This window comes from Dipodomys merriami, unplaced genomic scaffold, assembly GCF_024711535.1.
Source record: "Dipodomys merriami isolate MVZ:Mamm:240054 unplaced genomic scaffold, mDipMer1.0.p SCAF_3, whole genome shotgun sequence".
In the NCBI taxonomy this organism is placed as follows: Eukaryota; Metazoa; Chordata; class Mammalia; order Rodentia; family Heteromyidae; genus Dipodomys; species Dipodomys merriami.
In genome coordinates, this window is record NW_027204492.1 from 4,360,400 (window position 1) to 4,376,606 (window position 16,207).

Here is a 16,207-nt window from a genome sequence, read left to right on the forward strand (position 1 = left end):
ATGATATTTAAAGAGCAGTTATAACTAATTGTGTTGTACACAGTATTAACTCTTTTGTTCTTTGTCTTTCATCTGCAGGTTTTAATTCATCCTAATGAAATAAAGGAAATATTTAAAAAACTATATATATACATATATATATTTACATTTTAAAGTAGGACCTTGCAATGTTACCGTGCTTTATTGACTGTATCCCATAGTCATACATAAAGCTAGCAATTATTACAGCATTGCATGAAATGTGATTTATATGGTATTGAATTTATTGTGATATGAACATCATGAGATTTAAGAGATATTTATTGGATTGTAACAATAGAGACAATATTTTTTGTGCCAGCACTTGGCTTGCATTTATTTCTTCTTATATACTGTTTTTTTGATGATTGAATGACATGGATGTTGGGCTAGGCATGGTAGTTCATGCCTGAATTCCCATCTACTTTTGAGAGAGATTGGTAGGATTATGGTTTTGAGACCACTCTGGGCCTAAAGTTAGTGATACTCCCATCTCAACCAATTAGACAGATGTGGTGGCATGTCTATGGTTCCAGCTATGTAAGAGTACAGTTTGAGGCTTGCCCAGAGCACAAACATGAAACCTTATCCAGAGAAATAACACAGAAAAGGGCTGGGGGCATGGTTCAAGAGATAGAGGCATGAGACCCTAAATTGAAACCACAATGTCAGAGAGAGAGAGATAAGGGAGTGTGATGGAAGAAGACTGCCTGTTAAAGATTAGGTAAAGGTAGCTTTCTACCTAATTTTCTTCTGTTTCTTGTCAAATTTCCAAGTAAAATTCAAAGTGCCGACTTGAATTGGTATTATTGTGGATTGCTTGTTTACAGCAGAAGGTCTGAACTAAAGATGTTTTCATTCTTCTGTCACTTTTTAGAGCAGAAGGAGAAACATGTGTGGAATTTAAAGCCATGCTAATTGCTGTGGGCATCCATTTGCTGCTGCTGATGTTTGAAGTCTTGGTCTGTGACAGAATTGAGAGAGGAAGCCATTTCTGGCTTCTGGTCTTCATGCCACTCTTCTTTGTTTCCCCTGTGTCTGTTGCTGCTTGTGTCTGGGGCTTTCGACATGACAGGTCACTAGAGGTGAGAATTGGTGTCTTTAAGGATGTTCTCTAAATAGTGAATTTTTTTTTGTCAGTCGTGGGACTGGGCACTGTCCCTCAGCTCTTCAGCTCAAGGTGAGCGCTCTACCACTTGAGCCACAGCACCATTTCTGGTTTTCTGGTGGTTTATTGGAGATAAGAGTCTCATGGACTTTCCTGCCCTGGCTGGCTTTGAACTGTGATCCTCAGATCTCAGCCTCCTGAGTAGCTAGGATTACAGGTGTGAGCCACTGGCGCCCAGCCTAAACAGTGATTTTAATGTAATTTTCTTGCATTTTGTTAGGAACAGATTGATCTTTAACCCTAGCTCATGCTATATAAGGAAACAAATGACAATAGAATAAATGGTTCTCTTTCTTGATTTTCTCCCTAGGACATCAGCCTTCTTTTAGCTTCTGTCTTTCCAGTCCACCTATATCCATCAAGCTTCTCCAGAAAAAAAGAATCAATAGGATAGGTAGGCATGTAGATGTAAAAAAAAAAAAAAACTGTTAAGGAACTGACTCTCATGGTTATGGGGCTGGTAAGTCTGAGATGTGTCAAACAGGCAGATAAGCTGCAGAGTCAGCAGGAGTTGATGCAGCAATTCTGATGCTAAATATCTTTCTCACCAAGGAACCTTATTAGTCTTTGCACTTAGATCATTCAACTGATTGAAAGAAGCCCACCCATGCCACATTTTCAAGGGTAATTTCCTTTGTGTAAAGCCAGTCCCTTCACATCAGGATGTACCTTACTGTTCCATTAAATAACTAGGTATTACACTTAGTCAAATGGATGTATAAAACTAACTCAGCTGGGCACTAGTGGTTAACACCTATAATCCTAGCTACTCAGGAAGCTGAGATATGAGGATCACAGTTCGAAGCCAGCCTAGGCAGGAAGGTCCCTGAGACTCTTATCTCCAATTAATCACAGAAAAAAAGCTTAAAATGGTGCTGTGGCTCAAGTGGTAGGGCACTATCTTTGAGCAAAAGGAGCTCAGGGACAGCACCCAGGCCCAGAGTTCAAGCACTAGGACCAGCAAAACCAAAAAAAAGACAAAATTAACTGTCATCACCACACACCCCGTGATCTGGCTCCACATCTGTTCTTGGTTGTCTTATGTGAATGTGCCATTTCTTCAGTATTTATTGTGTATTTATTCTATGCCACACACTTTTGCCTAAGAATAGGGGCTACACAGATGAATTCAACTTCAGGACTAGTAATAGTAGTAATGAAAATAATTGTGGGTAGTACCTAAGAATGGGGCTACACAGATGAATTCAACTTCAGGACTAGTAATAGTAGTAATGAAAATAATCGTGGGTAGTATTTATTGTCTGCTTACTTTGTGGAGAGGCAGTTCACATGGAGCAGTATCTTATTCAGTGTTCTCAGCAGCCATGTGAGTTAGGCACAGCTATTTTCCAGAAAAGATAATTGGTTCATTAAGTCTCCCTGCTTCCAAAGCCTGTGTATTTTCCAGCATGTAAGATGGGTTAAGAGAAGAACTAGAAGCATAGTCCCTTTATATGTGGTTTTGCTTTCCATGCTTTTAGTTACCTGGACAACTGCTGTCTGAAAAGACACCGTACAGTGCAGTGAGATGTTTGGGGAGAGAGAGAGAGAGACAGAGAGAGAGAGACCACATTCACAACACTTTTGTTACAGTATATTGTTACAGTTGTTATATTTTATGATTGCTATCACTAATTCCTCCCTTGCCTAATTTATAAATTCAACTTCATCATTGGTGGGTATGGACTGGGCAAAAATAGTACTTAAAGGATTGGGAGTTCATCCTCTAGGAGTCTTGGAGCATATCCCCTGTGGATAAGTAGGGGTGGTGACTATTGATGCCTTGTTCTAAATCATATAGAGCAGAGTAGAGGAAGGAGAATGCTTGCTGTTGGACTGGAAGGGACTTAGGAGTTGAGAGTGAGCCATGACCCCAGGTGCAGTTTTAAAAGGAAGGTGCCCAAAGAGAGGAAGAGTGGTGGAGCAAGGCCCTGTGAGTTGGAGGGAATCGGACCCAGAGCAACAGGTAAGGTTGGCCTCTGAATGAGGCAGGGAGGACTACTCCTCTGGACCTGGTGGAAAGCCATGTTGTAGGTGTGTTCGGTGGGTCAGGAGAATATAGAGGGATGTACCTCCTGTCTGTCTGCAGTTCCCTGATCCTTCACAAGTCCAGGTACATTTCTGCCCTGCTCTCCTGTAGCTGCTGCCACATGTTGGTGATGAAATTCACATGATGCATGGACTGGGCCCCAAGTTTATGGTCACCAGCTGCAGCCAGACTACATATTAACCGTATTAACTATAGCTTGCTGGCCCCCAAGGGATGAAAACAGGTTTGAAGATTGGCGTGAAGAAAATCTTACTTTTTTATGAATGAGAAACCCAGGTAGATAGACTGTTTATTACTTACAAAATATTGGGAGTATCAAATTTTCACGAGAAGCACGATTAGGAAACAGAAGTCTCTCTTACCTTCCTGGGGTATATAATGGGAGCAAGTTTTAGTAGCCCTGAGCTGATGCTCCTTGGGCTGGTTCAGTTCAGTACCCTCTTTGATTATACTGACAGCTCCCCACTTTCTAGAGCCATTTGCCTCCTCTGCCTCTATTCGTCTTTTCTTGTTCTTTACCTTCCTCTTTGGGGACCTGTCAGGGTCAGCATTTGGTGAGGAACTTAGCCACAATCACCCCACCAAGTTTACTGTCTCTCATCTGCAAAATAAAAGAAAGCAGGAACAGTGAGTCCCTTTCCAGCCTTTGATCAGAAGTCATGCTGTTTCCCTGCTCATTGGTGGACTTCCCACTACCTGCTATACTTGCCATGGGCCACGTATTCAGCAGGCTGCCCTGAAGCTCTGGTCACTATTGAGCATTTCCTGACACCAGAGGCACTGCCTTCACTTCTCTTAATGTGAAGCCTATGATGGTTAATTTTCCTTATTGACCTCTATGGAAAGCACTGAGATCAGGCCAGGTCTGTGAGGATTTTACCAGACACATAGGCTGGGACCTAGATGGAATTAAAAGGAAGGAGAAAGCCAGAGAGCACGGGTATTCTCTCTCTTCTCTTTTGTGTCTTCTCTCCAGTTTTCCTTCTTTTCCCTCTCTGTTTCTCCCTTTCCTTCCTCTTACTTCCTCTTGCTCTTCTTCCACACTTCTGAACTTCCTCTCACTTTCCCTTCTCCTCTCCCTTCATCCCTCCTCTCCTTCCCTCTCATTCTCATCTCTCTCTCCTCTCCCCTTTTCCCTCTTCCCTTTCTCCTCTCCTCTCCCTTCTCATACTCTCCCGTTATCCCTCTCATCTACCCTCTTTGCCCCTCTTCACTCTCCTCTGTTCTTCTAGCCTCACCTCCTGTCCTCGTCCTCCCCATCCCCCTTCCCCTTTCTTCATTTCCTCACCTTGTCCTTCAGTCTTCTTGTTTTTCCTCTCCCTCTTCTCCCTGCTCTCCTCTCCCGTATCTCCTCACCCCTCCTCTCTCTCTTCTCCACTCCCCTCTCCTCTCTCTCTCCTCTACTTCCTATCTTCTCTACATTCCTCTTATCTTATGTCCCCTCTTCCTTTCTAATCCCCCTTCATGCATCCTCTCCCTATCCCTTTCTCCCCTCCCTTCTCTTCTTCTCTTCCTCATTCCTGCCCCCCACCCCGTCCCTTTGCTCTCGCTGTTCCTTTGCTTTCCCTGTATTTTTCTCTCCTCCTTTTCTCTCCTCTCCCTCTCCTGTCCATCTCCTCTCTCCTGTCCTTTATCCTCTCTTTTGCTCTCTTCTACATTCTTCTTTCCTCTTTTCTCCTCTCCAGCTCTTTTGCTCTAGATCTTGTTTCTTCTCTCCTCTCCTCCCTCATCCTCTTCTTCTGGTCCCTGTGTCTCCTCCCTTCTCCTCTTCCCTGTACTCTCCTTTCTTCCTCTCTACTTGATCTCCCTTTTCCTCTCCTTTCCTCTCTTCTTGTTCCTCTCTTCCCCTCTCCACTTTTTTCTCTCCTCTCCCTCCTCTCTCCTCTCCCTAGCCTCTCCAAGTTCTTTCATCACCCTGTCCAATTTCATTTCCTCTCCTCTTTATCTCCTCTGTTCCATCCTTTCTCCTTTCCTCTCTACTTTTTCCTGTCCTTTCCTCTCCCCCTCCTCTCCACCTCCTCTTCTCTCTCTTTTCTTGTCTCTCCTCCCTCCTCTCCCTTCTCTCCTTCTCTGTCTCCTCCCTTTTTCTCTCTCCTTTCCTCTCCTTTGTCCTCTCCCCCCTCCTCTTTTACATTCCCCCCTCCTGTCTCTCCATCTCCATCTTCTCTCACTTTCCCCTGTCTGCTTCCTGGCCACAGTGGTAAGAGCTGATTGCTCTGCGAGGCCTTCCTCACCATGATAGACTGCAACCTCTGAAAAGATAAATCAAAATAAATCTTTTTCTTCCTACATTGTTTCCTAAGGTGTGTCTCAGCAGCGAAAAGTCTGAATCACACAGAGCCTTTGTCTCCCTTGGTCTTGTACTCCTTCGTGAGTTCCTCTTCCTTCGCTTCCTTACAAGGGGCCCTTTCTCAGCATTTTGTTTCTCAGTAGCTTTACTGATTGCTCGTACTTGATCTTATTGGCACTTCTATGCACCTTAGGTGCTGTTGCCCTAAATTCTCATTCCTAATCTCCCATTTCTGTACTAGTCACATTTGCCTCCTCATCCAGCTCCCCCCCCCCAATCCATCCTTCTTCCAGGTTAAGGGCACCTAAGCATACATGCATGCCTTTTCACTTTGTGCCAGTATTGCCTAGCATGTTGTTTCTACTAGTTTAGCAAATTAAGTGAAAGTAAGTTTTAAAAATCATCCAAAAAGCCAAGCTAGCTGAATGTTGGTAGCTCACGCTTACAATTCTAGCTACTCAGGAGGGTGAGATCTGAGGATTGTGGTTCACTGCCAGCCTGGGCAGGAAAAGTCTATAAGACTTTTATCTCCAGTTAACCACAGAAAGCCACAAGTGGAATTGTGATTGTAGTGGCAGAGAGATTTCCTTGAGCAGAAAAACTTAGGACCAGTGCCCAGGCCCTGAGTTCAAGCCCTACAACTCACAACAACAAGAAAAGCCAGTCATGGGTGGCTTGTAGATATAATCCTATTTGGGAAACTGAAAAGTCTGTGAGACACTTATCTTCAGTTAATCAGCTAGAGATGTGGCTCAAGTGGTAGATTGACAGCCTTGAGTAGAATCCTAAGAGACAATGCCCAGGCCCTGAGGCCTCTGTACCAGCACACACACACACGCACACACACACACACACACACACACACAAACAGCCTTACATCAACAAAAAAACACAGAAATCAGAAATGTTCTAGGTGGATACATTTGCTCTAACATTGTTCAGTGAAGGAAGGAAGTATGTTACTTGACATTCTAGGTAAGAAAGTTTTGGTGTAACAAGTGTTGTATATTTTGTAAGACACTTAACCTTGACTGTTTTGCGTTGAAGTTAAGTGCCGGTTGTAAGCGTTGGTGAAAGGAGACTGCCGTGTGGTTCAGGCAGAAGAGAGTTTATTGGGAGAACCACACTGCCAGCCTGCACCAAATGTAGGTGTGTGTGTGAAGGGCAGGAACTAATGGCAGAGAGATATTATGTAGGGAAAGGTAAAGAGGAGGTAAGGCTGCAGGAGATGTGAAAGTGACCTCAGGATGAGAAAGTGACCTCAGAGGATGAGGAAGTAACCTTAGTGAATGAGGAAGTGACCTCAGAGGATGAGGAAGTGACCTCAACCTAAGGTCCTTTTGTTGACTTGCAGTCAGGTGATTAACAGTTGCAAGTGATCACCAGTTTGGGATAGGTGATTTCTGGTAAGGCTGTGTGCTGTCCTTCACAAAGGGGAGGAGGGATGACCTAACACCAGTACTATGCCCCCGGCCTTTGGGACATCTAAAAGTAATTTTACACTAAAAAGTAATTTTCCTACTAACTCTACCACCTCTTGAAAGACCCTAGTCCCCTAGGATACTTTCGTCAATAGGAGGGCGCCTCAGAAACTCAAGACTCCAGGCCGGGAGATGCAACAAGCAAGAGGAGTTTATTGGGCGTTTGTGCAAATGGACTCTCTGCCTCTGGAAGGGAGAGAGCCCCGAGCAGCGATTACAAGCCTTTTTAAAGGCAAAAACCACAAGATTAACACATAACACAAAGCGTCCCGTGATTGGTCCATTTAAAGGTCACTATATACACCAACAATCACTTTGCCACGTGGGAAATGACTGGGGGGAGGACTCAAGTGGGGGTGGTTACTTTGGACAATAAGAGTTAGGGGAGTTCACATAGTTACAGACTTGTGATTGGTTGACATATGGCCTAGTTTGCTGGTCCTGCCAGGTGGTCGTTATCTCAAGGTCCTGTCTGGGGAATTTCTACATGGGATCTGAGGAACACGTACTGTCTGTTCTTTATCTAAGACCACTGACCTTGTCCTGGAGCTGACATCTGGGCTCTGAGACTTTATCCAATTCCTTATTTCCAGGGAGGGGGTTGGTGTTAGCGCACGCAAGTTTACAAAAGCAAAATCAGCAGTTAGCAATTGTAAAATGTAACTCTAATTTTTAATCTTTCACTCTGATCAGTGCTATCAGGCTAAGGAACACTGATAGGCTTATTTAGAAACTGTTTTGGACAGGAACTGAAAGACAGGTTTAAGAAGCCTATGAAAATATGTAACTTTGGGTTTTTTTTAGAGAGGGAAAGTAAGTACCAGAGGAGGCACGGTGTTAGGCATGACTTCCACAAAGTGAACCTTTCATATATTCACACTTTCGTCATTCCCACCTACAAGAAGCAACAACAGGTCTGAGTTGAGCTCCTTGTTGACTTTTCTGACATTGAAACAGGAGAATATACAGTGACAGGGATGTAACATGGGCAGCTGAGATGTGCCTGATGAGCTGACTGTAGTAAGAAGGAAGTGTGGGATCTGGTAAAAAGGAGTTTTCACATGGAGAGGACAGATCAAAGCCCATGTCCTGAGCTTTCAAAATGTGCCAAAGGTACTCTAGGCACTATAGTGAACTCAGGACACCAAGAGTAGTGGCCACTAAGAGGAAAACTGACGCTTAACATCTGTCAAAGCATCATACAGACTTATAGCCTAAAATAGTTTATTAGGTCATACTCCAGTCTTTTCCAAGAAGATAGACTATTACAATTCAGGGTTCTCAGCAAGTGCTGTGATATAAACCTAGTGTTGAGGGGAAATGTGGATGAAGAACACATAATAAGGGTAGATGTGTCTTATTTAAATAATTGTAGGGTTTGGGGAATTGCATAGTACATAACAGGTACACAGATCCCATCTCTAATTGTAGGTTTTAAAGAGTGAAATAAAACTCTTTATTTATGTAATTTATCTTTTCAGATGACATAGGATGGGAATACTATATTTACAACTAATTTCTTAAATCAGTGGAATTAGCTATTAAGCATTTCTTTTGGCCTAGAGATCAGAACTAATGACTCATGAATTGCACTGTGGATAGCGAACTTTGGAGTAATCTCTGAGCCAAGTCATACATCTCCAGTCTGTGGATAATGACAGGTACTGTCACCAGAAGGAAGAGTGCCCTGAATGCCTTTGAGAACAAAGGACCATCTAGAACTAGGGACCGACTGGACATGGGAAATGGATTATGGGAGGAGAATGGTGATACAGGGGCTATCTTAAGCAGTCAGGGCTAGAGAGCAGGCAGGGGATTCAAAAGAAGTTTGGGTGGCAAAATGGATCAAATTTGGACTGAATATGAGCGTGCAAGGAATACAATAGGAGGTGCTTCCTAGGTTTGTTGTTTGGGGAATCCAGCTACTATAGTGCCTTATGGAGATTGAAAGGAGAGGGGCAGGGTACCGAGGATAACAAGCTCAACTGGGGACTGACAACATTTAAGATACCACTGAGAGCCAAGTATCACTTTAATAGCTGCATCACCAAGGTAAGCCAGAGTGAAGCTAAAACTACTCCCCAATACCAAGGCTGTGATGAGTGAGTGAGTGTGTGTGTGTGTGTGTGTGTGTGTGTGTGTGTGTGTGTTTCTATTGGGAATTGAGTTTTAGGTGCTGGGATGCATTGCCATTCAATGAGGGAAAAAAAAAATCTCAAGAAAGACTTGTCAGAGCACTCGTAGGATGTGGACATTTGTGTGGTGGGGTGTGTGTGTGTGTGTGTGTGTGTGTGTGTGTGTGCGTGTGTGTGTGTGTGTGTGTGTGTGTGTGTGTGTGCGTGTGTGTGTGTGTGTGTGCTACCCTGGAGCTTGAACCCAGGGCTTGGGCACTTTCCTTGAACTTTTTTGCTCAAGGCTAGCACTCTACTACTTGGGCCACAACTCCATTTCTGTCCTTTTTTCATAGTTAATTGGAGATAATAGTCTCATGGGCTTTCCTGCCCAGGTTGGCTTCAAACCTCAATCCTTACATCCCAGCTTCCTGAGTAGCTCGGATTACAGGCGTGAGCCAGCTGTGTCCAGCTTGTGGTGGGACTTTTGAACCTCCAAAAACAGGATAACAAAAAGGAAGCAATCATTCACCAAGGTGAATGCTGCAAAGATACCCAGGAAACTGCAAGTGGAAATTGTGTGTTGTTTCCTGTTACTGGAGACGTTAACGAAGGCAGTTTCTTATTGGGATGGTCATAGGTGATGTTTAGAGTGGCAGCTGAGTCAATAGGGACTCACCTAGCCATTTCTGTCTCACAAAGCTGGAAGACAGCAGATAAGGGGCTAAGCCAAAAGAAGGGTAGAGGATCATGAAAGGGTAGGCTTATTTGGGCCTGGTTATTTTTTTCAAATGGTAAATAGATAACATGTTTCTGGTTGGTAAGGGTTGATGTTCTGGATGGCTAGATGTAACCTGTGGAGAAGAAGGGATAGGATATATAGGATATAGGGCCAAGTCCTGGGTCCAAGAGAAAGGAAATACAAGGGTGGTTACAAACAGAGATGACTGAGAGAGAGAGAGAGAGAGAGAGAGAGAGAGAGAGAGAGAGAGAGAGAGAGAGAGAGAGACAAGGTCATCGTTGGGTCAGAAGTGATCAAACCTCTAGTGGCAAAAGGAGCAGGGCACCGCTGGGCAGAAGGATGAGACGGAAGGCCAGCACACTTGTTATCACAGAGCTGCTGTGCTCGTGTAGTGCTCCAAATCAGGAGTTTCCAGTGTAACATAGTCTGAGTTTTATTATATTAAAATGTGCCATGCCTGGTAATGTGTAACCAAAACTGCAGAAGTAATATCTTTTATGATAACTGATTCTTCTCTTTATTTTTAGTTAGAAATCCTGTGTTCTGTCAACATTCTCCAGTTTATATTCATTGCCTTAAGACTGGACAAGATCATCCACTGGCCCTGGCTTGTATGTAACTTTTTAAGTCCTTAAGTAACATTTGAAAATAGAAAAGTAACCTATTTGTTATAGAAAATTTGGAAATGACAGGCAAACATAAGTAATACACCAATAATCACGTTATCCCACCACTGGGAAATAACATGCTTAGTGTTTACCTAGTGTTTTTTTTTTATTCCTTTCCTGTGTACTAATAGTTGGGATTATGTTGCATGTAAAATTTTGTATTCTGCTATTTTGTTTTAGCATACCATAAACATTTGCACATGTCAAGTAAATAAACAGCTTTCTGACTTTAGTGATGGAAAGTACTCTATTGAATTTATCAAACCATTCCCTTATTTCAGAATGTTTCAGATGTTGCCACCAGTGTTTACAATTTTAGATTTTAAGTTTTCTGAATTTTTAATTGATATATAGTAACTGTACATATTTAAGGGATCTGTTGTGAACTTCCTGAACATGTTACGATGTGTAATGGATCTGATTGAGTAATCGGATTGGAGTAATTGAAATCTCTGTTCCCTCAGATATTTATCATTTCTTTGTGTTGAAATGTTTAAAGTGTTCTCTGTAATTTTGAAATATTCAATAATTGTTGTTAACCATAGTTATTTTGATGTTAAGTAAACTGAAGTTTTTTAGTGTGTATTCCAGTACTGGGGCTTGAACTCAGGGTATCACACTATTGCTTGGCTTTTTCACTCAAGGCCAAGCACTCTCACTTGAAACACACTTCCACTTCCATTGAGATCCTTAAATATATGTGTGTGTGTGTGTGTGTGTGCATATGTGCGTGTGCATATGTATGTGTGTGTGTACTGTACTGACATGTTCCTTTTCCAAAAAAACCTGTATGTCTTTATGAAGTTACATTCTTGCTGAAAATGGGCTCATAAATCATGATTCAAGCCTAGCTTCAGTTAATGATTGTGGAGGTACATGCCTGGAGGGAAGGATACAAAGATAAATCACAATTTGTACATTACAGGTTACAGTATTATTTCAACTACTAAATAGACAGACAGTGGGAACAGAGACAGAAGAGTTATAGTGCCCTCTGAGATGTTAGGTTTTTGCCAAGTGGTTTGGATTCTGTTTTCCTTGTTGTTTGTCATGTACTTTTGTATACCAGATATTCTCTATACTAAATATAGTTTACTTTAAAAAATACCTAAACTAGCTGGGCTCTGAGAGCTCACTGTAATCCTAGCTACTCAGGAAGCTGAGATCTGAGGATTATGGTTCAAATCCAGTACAGGCAGAAAGTCCAGAAGACTCTTACAAATTACCAAAGAAAAAGCCAGAAGCGGAGCCATAGGTTAAGTGGGAGAGGGCTAGCCTTGAGCAAAAGAAGCTCAGAGACGGTGGAAAGGCCCGGAGTTGAAGTCCCAGGGGACTGCCAATAAAGAGATAGATGAGTAAAAAAAAATACTATACACACAAAAAGGGAAATTTCTTACTGGCAAACCAGGAAAAAAAATAAGGGAGTATAGGCTACCAAATTAAAGATATTTATCAATTCTGCCTACTGGCTTTGATAAAAGATTAATAATAAAAGTACTTGTTCAGGTCTCATCTTACATCTTCTGGGCTGTCAAGTTCAGAATTCATTGTATCATGACGTAGAGGAAATAAATCTAGTCAGAACCAACTTGTTGACATTATAGTAACCTCACAGGGCACCAAGGATCGTGGCTCCTTTGAGGAAAATGGATACCTCACATCTGTCAAGACAGCACAGACACCACTCAACCAAAATAGTTTGTTTTGTTTTGTTTTGTTTATTGGGTCCAGTCATGGGGCCTGAACTCTGGGCCTGGGCGCTGTCCCTCAGCTCTTCAGCTCAAGGCTGCGCTCTACCCCTTGAGCCACAGCACCACTTCCAGCTTTTTTCTTTTTGCTTATGTGGTGCTGCGGAATCAAACCCAGGGCTTCTATGCATGCAAGGCAAGTGCTCTACCACTGAGCCACTTTCCCAGCCCCCAAATCGTTTTTTTTAAATTATTATATCATCCCCCCATTCTTTTATAAAACTTGCTAATTGTCCCTTAGACCAAGTGTTGAATGCGTGACCAAGAATAAGGCAATATATGTGAGTGAGGGCTTTAGGATATGCAGAGGCCTTGGTTCAGATGCCAAGCTACCAGGTGAAGGAAGAGAGATTGTTGACAGGCCCTGTGGTGGTGATTTTGCTTTTCATGTTGCTTTTATGGCAGCCGGCCTGTCTCTATGTATTCCTGACATTACAGTGGCACCCATGAGGCTGTGGTGGAATCTCGGACTCTTGTCTCTCTGTTCCTCCCTGCAGGTAGTCTGTGTCCCCCTGTGGATCCTCATGTCCTTTCTGTGCCTGGTGGTCCTCTATTACATTGTGTGGTCTGTCTTGTTCCTGCGCTCTATGGATGTGATTGCAGAACAGCGAAGGACACACATAACCATGGCACTGAGCTGGATGACCATTGTGGTGCCTCTTCTTACTTTTGAGGTAAGCGTTCTATGGGAAACCTCTTTGGCCTCTGCAGCCACCTGTTTCCTCTACCTTTGCCCTGTGTACTTCAAATGGTAGCCGTCTAACCCTTGACATGTCAGTGGGTACCTGAGGACAGAAGGTCCAGAAGAAGGTCAGCACAGTGAGATCATAGTCTTTCCTCTCCACCCCCCCCCCCGTGGGAAGGAGACAGGTAAATAGGTAGACAGTGCACACTAGAATGAACACTGATGCTTCCTTAGAGAAAACCATAGGAGGAGTTTCTCATAAAACTAGTGATGAGCAATTTGCAAGCCGATGGACTTTGCTTGGTCCTGGGAAGGGAAATTCATCCAATTCTAACCCCAGGATGGGTGGGTTTTGGCCATTTCCTGGGGTGACTTTCCCTCCTCAGAGACCTGCTGGGGGAGGAGCTGCCTACTGAGGCAGCTTGTGACTTTGTCTATTTTTAAGCAATGCGGCAACAGGACGTTGACGGTGTGTCTCCTTCTGTAGATTTTGCTGGTTCACAAGTTGGATGGCCACAATGCTTTCTCTTGTATTCCAATATTCGTTCCTCTGTGGCTCTCGCTGATCACACTGATGGCAACTACATTTGGACAGAAGGGAGGAAACCACTGTATGTATTCAACTTCTCAGAAGCCCTTGGGCGGGGTGTGCAGATGCATATGCCTGAACTTTATGAGAGGATGAGGTCTGAGGGCCCCAGTTTAGCATCTGGAACATCTTACGCATGGATACACACCACAGCTAGCCTCCAGTGTATACTGTGATTGGAGCGTAGATGAAACGAGACAAGCCACCTGTCTGAGCTCCCATTTCCTCCTTTGCAAACTAAGTCTTCTGATCGCTTGTCCTAAGGCTTGGAGGATGGATAAAAAAAATCTTAGTGTCCCCCAATTAGCCTACGTCCCATTTTGCCCTGTCTCCTTTCTATAAGGAAGTCTTGCTAGCTGTTTCTGGCTGGAGCATACTACCTTTTCACTGGCACACTGTGGCATGCAGATTTGAGATGATCTTTGAAGAGAGCCCCTTCCTCACAAAGCTATGAACTGTACTAGATTGAAGTCAGAAAATTGATCTTCTGGCAACCTGGGGTTATGTCCTGGCCTAATCCAATTCCTTCCTCAGATTTGAGAGGGTAAGAGAAAGCTTTTGCTTAGATGATACTCTTTATCATCCATGAGTCTGGGGTGGGGTAGGGAAGATTGGAGGAAGATTACACAGGCTAAGCATCATAGGTGTTCGGGAATTACTACAGCAAGTAGGGATTTTCGAACTTCAGCATCAGCATCAGTTCCTAGAGGACCAGGTAAAACAGCTCTGCCGGCCCCATTCCATCCCACAGTAAGAGAATTTCTGAATTAGGAGGCTTGGGGTGGGACCCAGGAATCCCCATCTTAACAGGGGCCTTGGGCTGCCATGTTGTCAGTCTGAGACTTAACCTTGAGAATCTGGGGGCTGGAAGTCCAAATTCTTCTCTTTATTGAGCCTTTATACATTGGTCATTTATTTCTGAGGAATCTGGACAACGTGATACACTTCTCATTCAGGACAGGAGAGTAATGCACAAGCCAATCCTAAGACTTGAAAAGGAAAAAATAAAACAAAAACTCTTGTTTTGCAGGGTGGTTTGGTATCCGCAAAGATTTCTGCCAGTTTCTGCTGGAAATTTTCCCATTTTTGAGAGAATATGGAAACATTTCCTATGATCTCCATCACGAAGATAATGAAGAAATGGAAGAAACCCCGGTACCAGAACCTCCTAAAATTGCTCCTATGTTTCGCAAGAAGGCCAGAGTGGTCATTACCCAGAGTCCTGGAAAGTATGTCCTCCCTCCTCCAAAATTAAATATCGAAATGCCAGACTAAAGGGCACTGGCGGGGCCGGAGCATGAGTGGACTGGGATGCACACTCCTCCATTCCTCTGCCTCTCCCCTCCCCAGATGCAGAACGGAGCTGGGCCTCCAGGGACCTCCATCTCATGCCTCGTTTGCATTCAGTGTCGATTGGCCACTCACCACCATGGGACACAGAGGTGGCAGGGGACGAAGGGTATCCACAGATACAGATGCCAGGGTGTGTGAGGGAGGTTGGAGTCCACTTCCTTCCGTTTGCGTATCTGAGGCATGTGCTCCTCCCCATGGGACCCACCTGGGGTGATGTCTGCTGTCCATTAGGCCCGCAGAGGAGCATCTGTGGACCAGGCAGGTTTTTTTTTTTAAAGAACTAAATTTCCCATCAAAGTGTTGGAAGATGTGCTTTCCATGGGGCTGCTACAGGTAGCCTAGTGGGAACTGTACCCAGGTGTGCATGCACCTGTGTTCACACGGCGCAGCCATGCTTTTCCCTGCCCCGATGGTGGATCTGTTTCCCTATGGATATGCTGACAGTAGGCCTTCTTGGCCTCACCAGCAAGCCCTTCCCAGTGGAGTCACTCCATGCCTGTATAGTATTTATACAAATATTTTAGCATTGTAATATACAGTGTTAAATCCTAGTTCTGTACAGCATATTCTGTTAAAGTATTTTTTTACAAGCTTGTGCTGGAAATGGACATGTTCTGCCACAAAAGTGGAAGCAGATGGCATGCCTGCCTCACCACAGATGGGTGCCGCACCCCCACGGGACATCGCCATTAATGCTCTGGAATGCATTCATGTGCATAGTAGCTGTTACTGCCAGCATAGCCGCGAAAAGTTAGGAAAGATCTGTGCTGTCCCACTCCTCAGAAAAACTGGCTAGCAGAAACATAGAAAGTCCTTCCTGAGGCTCGGACACTGGAGCAAGTTGCTGACAGCAGAAATATCAAGGCCACTGAGTCCGGCCTCTGTTAAAGTCTGGCTTTGTGCCTGCCAGCAGCCGTGTCATTGCTGTCATCTGTCAGTGCGGTTTCTCCAGGCGCTGCTACTATAGCCAGCCTGGAACCCAGCCCGCAAGCATAGAAGCCCTCTGCTCAAATCAAGTAGGTCATTTTTCAAAGGACATAAAGAGGAGCATAGGTATTACTGACCAGGAGATGAAGACAGGTTTTCACTTGATCAGTTAATTGTTCAGTGGCCTCAATCAGACATAACTAAAGTCCTCTCTTTCCCCGATCCCACCCCTGGTGTAGGACCCATCAAATCTGTTCTATTTCAGAGGAAAGGGGGGACTGAATGGCATAGACTTTCTTCCTTGGTGTGTAAAATATGTAGCTAAGTCCACTATTTTTGCCTCCTGTAGTTGTTCAATAAATTGGTTCCTCATTTTA

General features: G+C 43.9%; 1 protein-coding gene across 2 annotated transcripts in view; it reads left to right on the forward strand.

Annotated features, from left to right (window-relative positions):
* The window catches only part of Tmem185a (transmembrane protein 185A), a 38,639-nt gene extending 22,432 nt beyond the window's left edge, over window positions 1-16,207 (forward strand). For both annotated transcript variants that reach the window (XM_070039602.1, XM_070039603.1), the window contains 5 exons: window positions 896-1,103; window positions 10,388-10,471; window positions 12,774-12,950; window positions 13,449-13,572; window positions 14,581-16,207. In XM_070039602.1, the coding sequence (XP_069895703.1) occupies window positions 896-1,103; window positions 10,388-10,471; window positions 12,774-12,950; window positions 13,449-13,572; window positions 14,581-14,825 (838 nt within the window). In that variant the 3' untranslated portion in view covers window positions 14,826-16,207. The remainder of the gene's footprint in view (window positions 1-895; window positions 1,104-10,387; window positions 10,472-12,773; window positions 12,951-13,448; window positions 13,573-14,580) is intronic.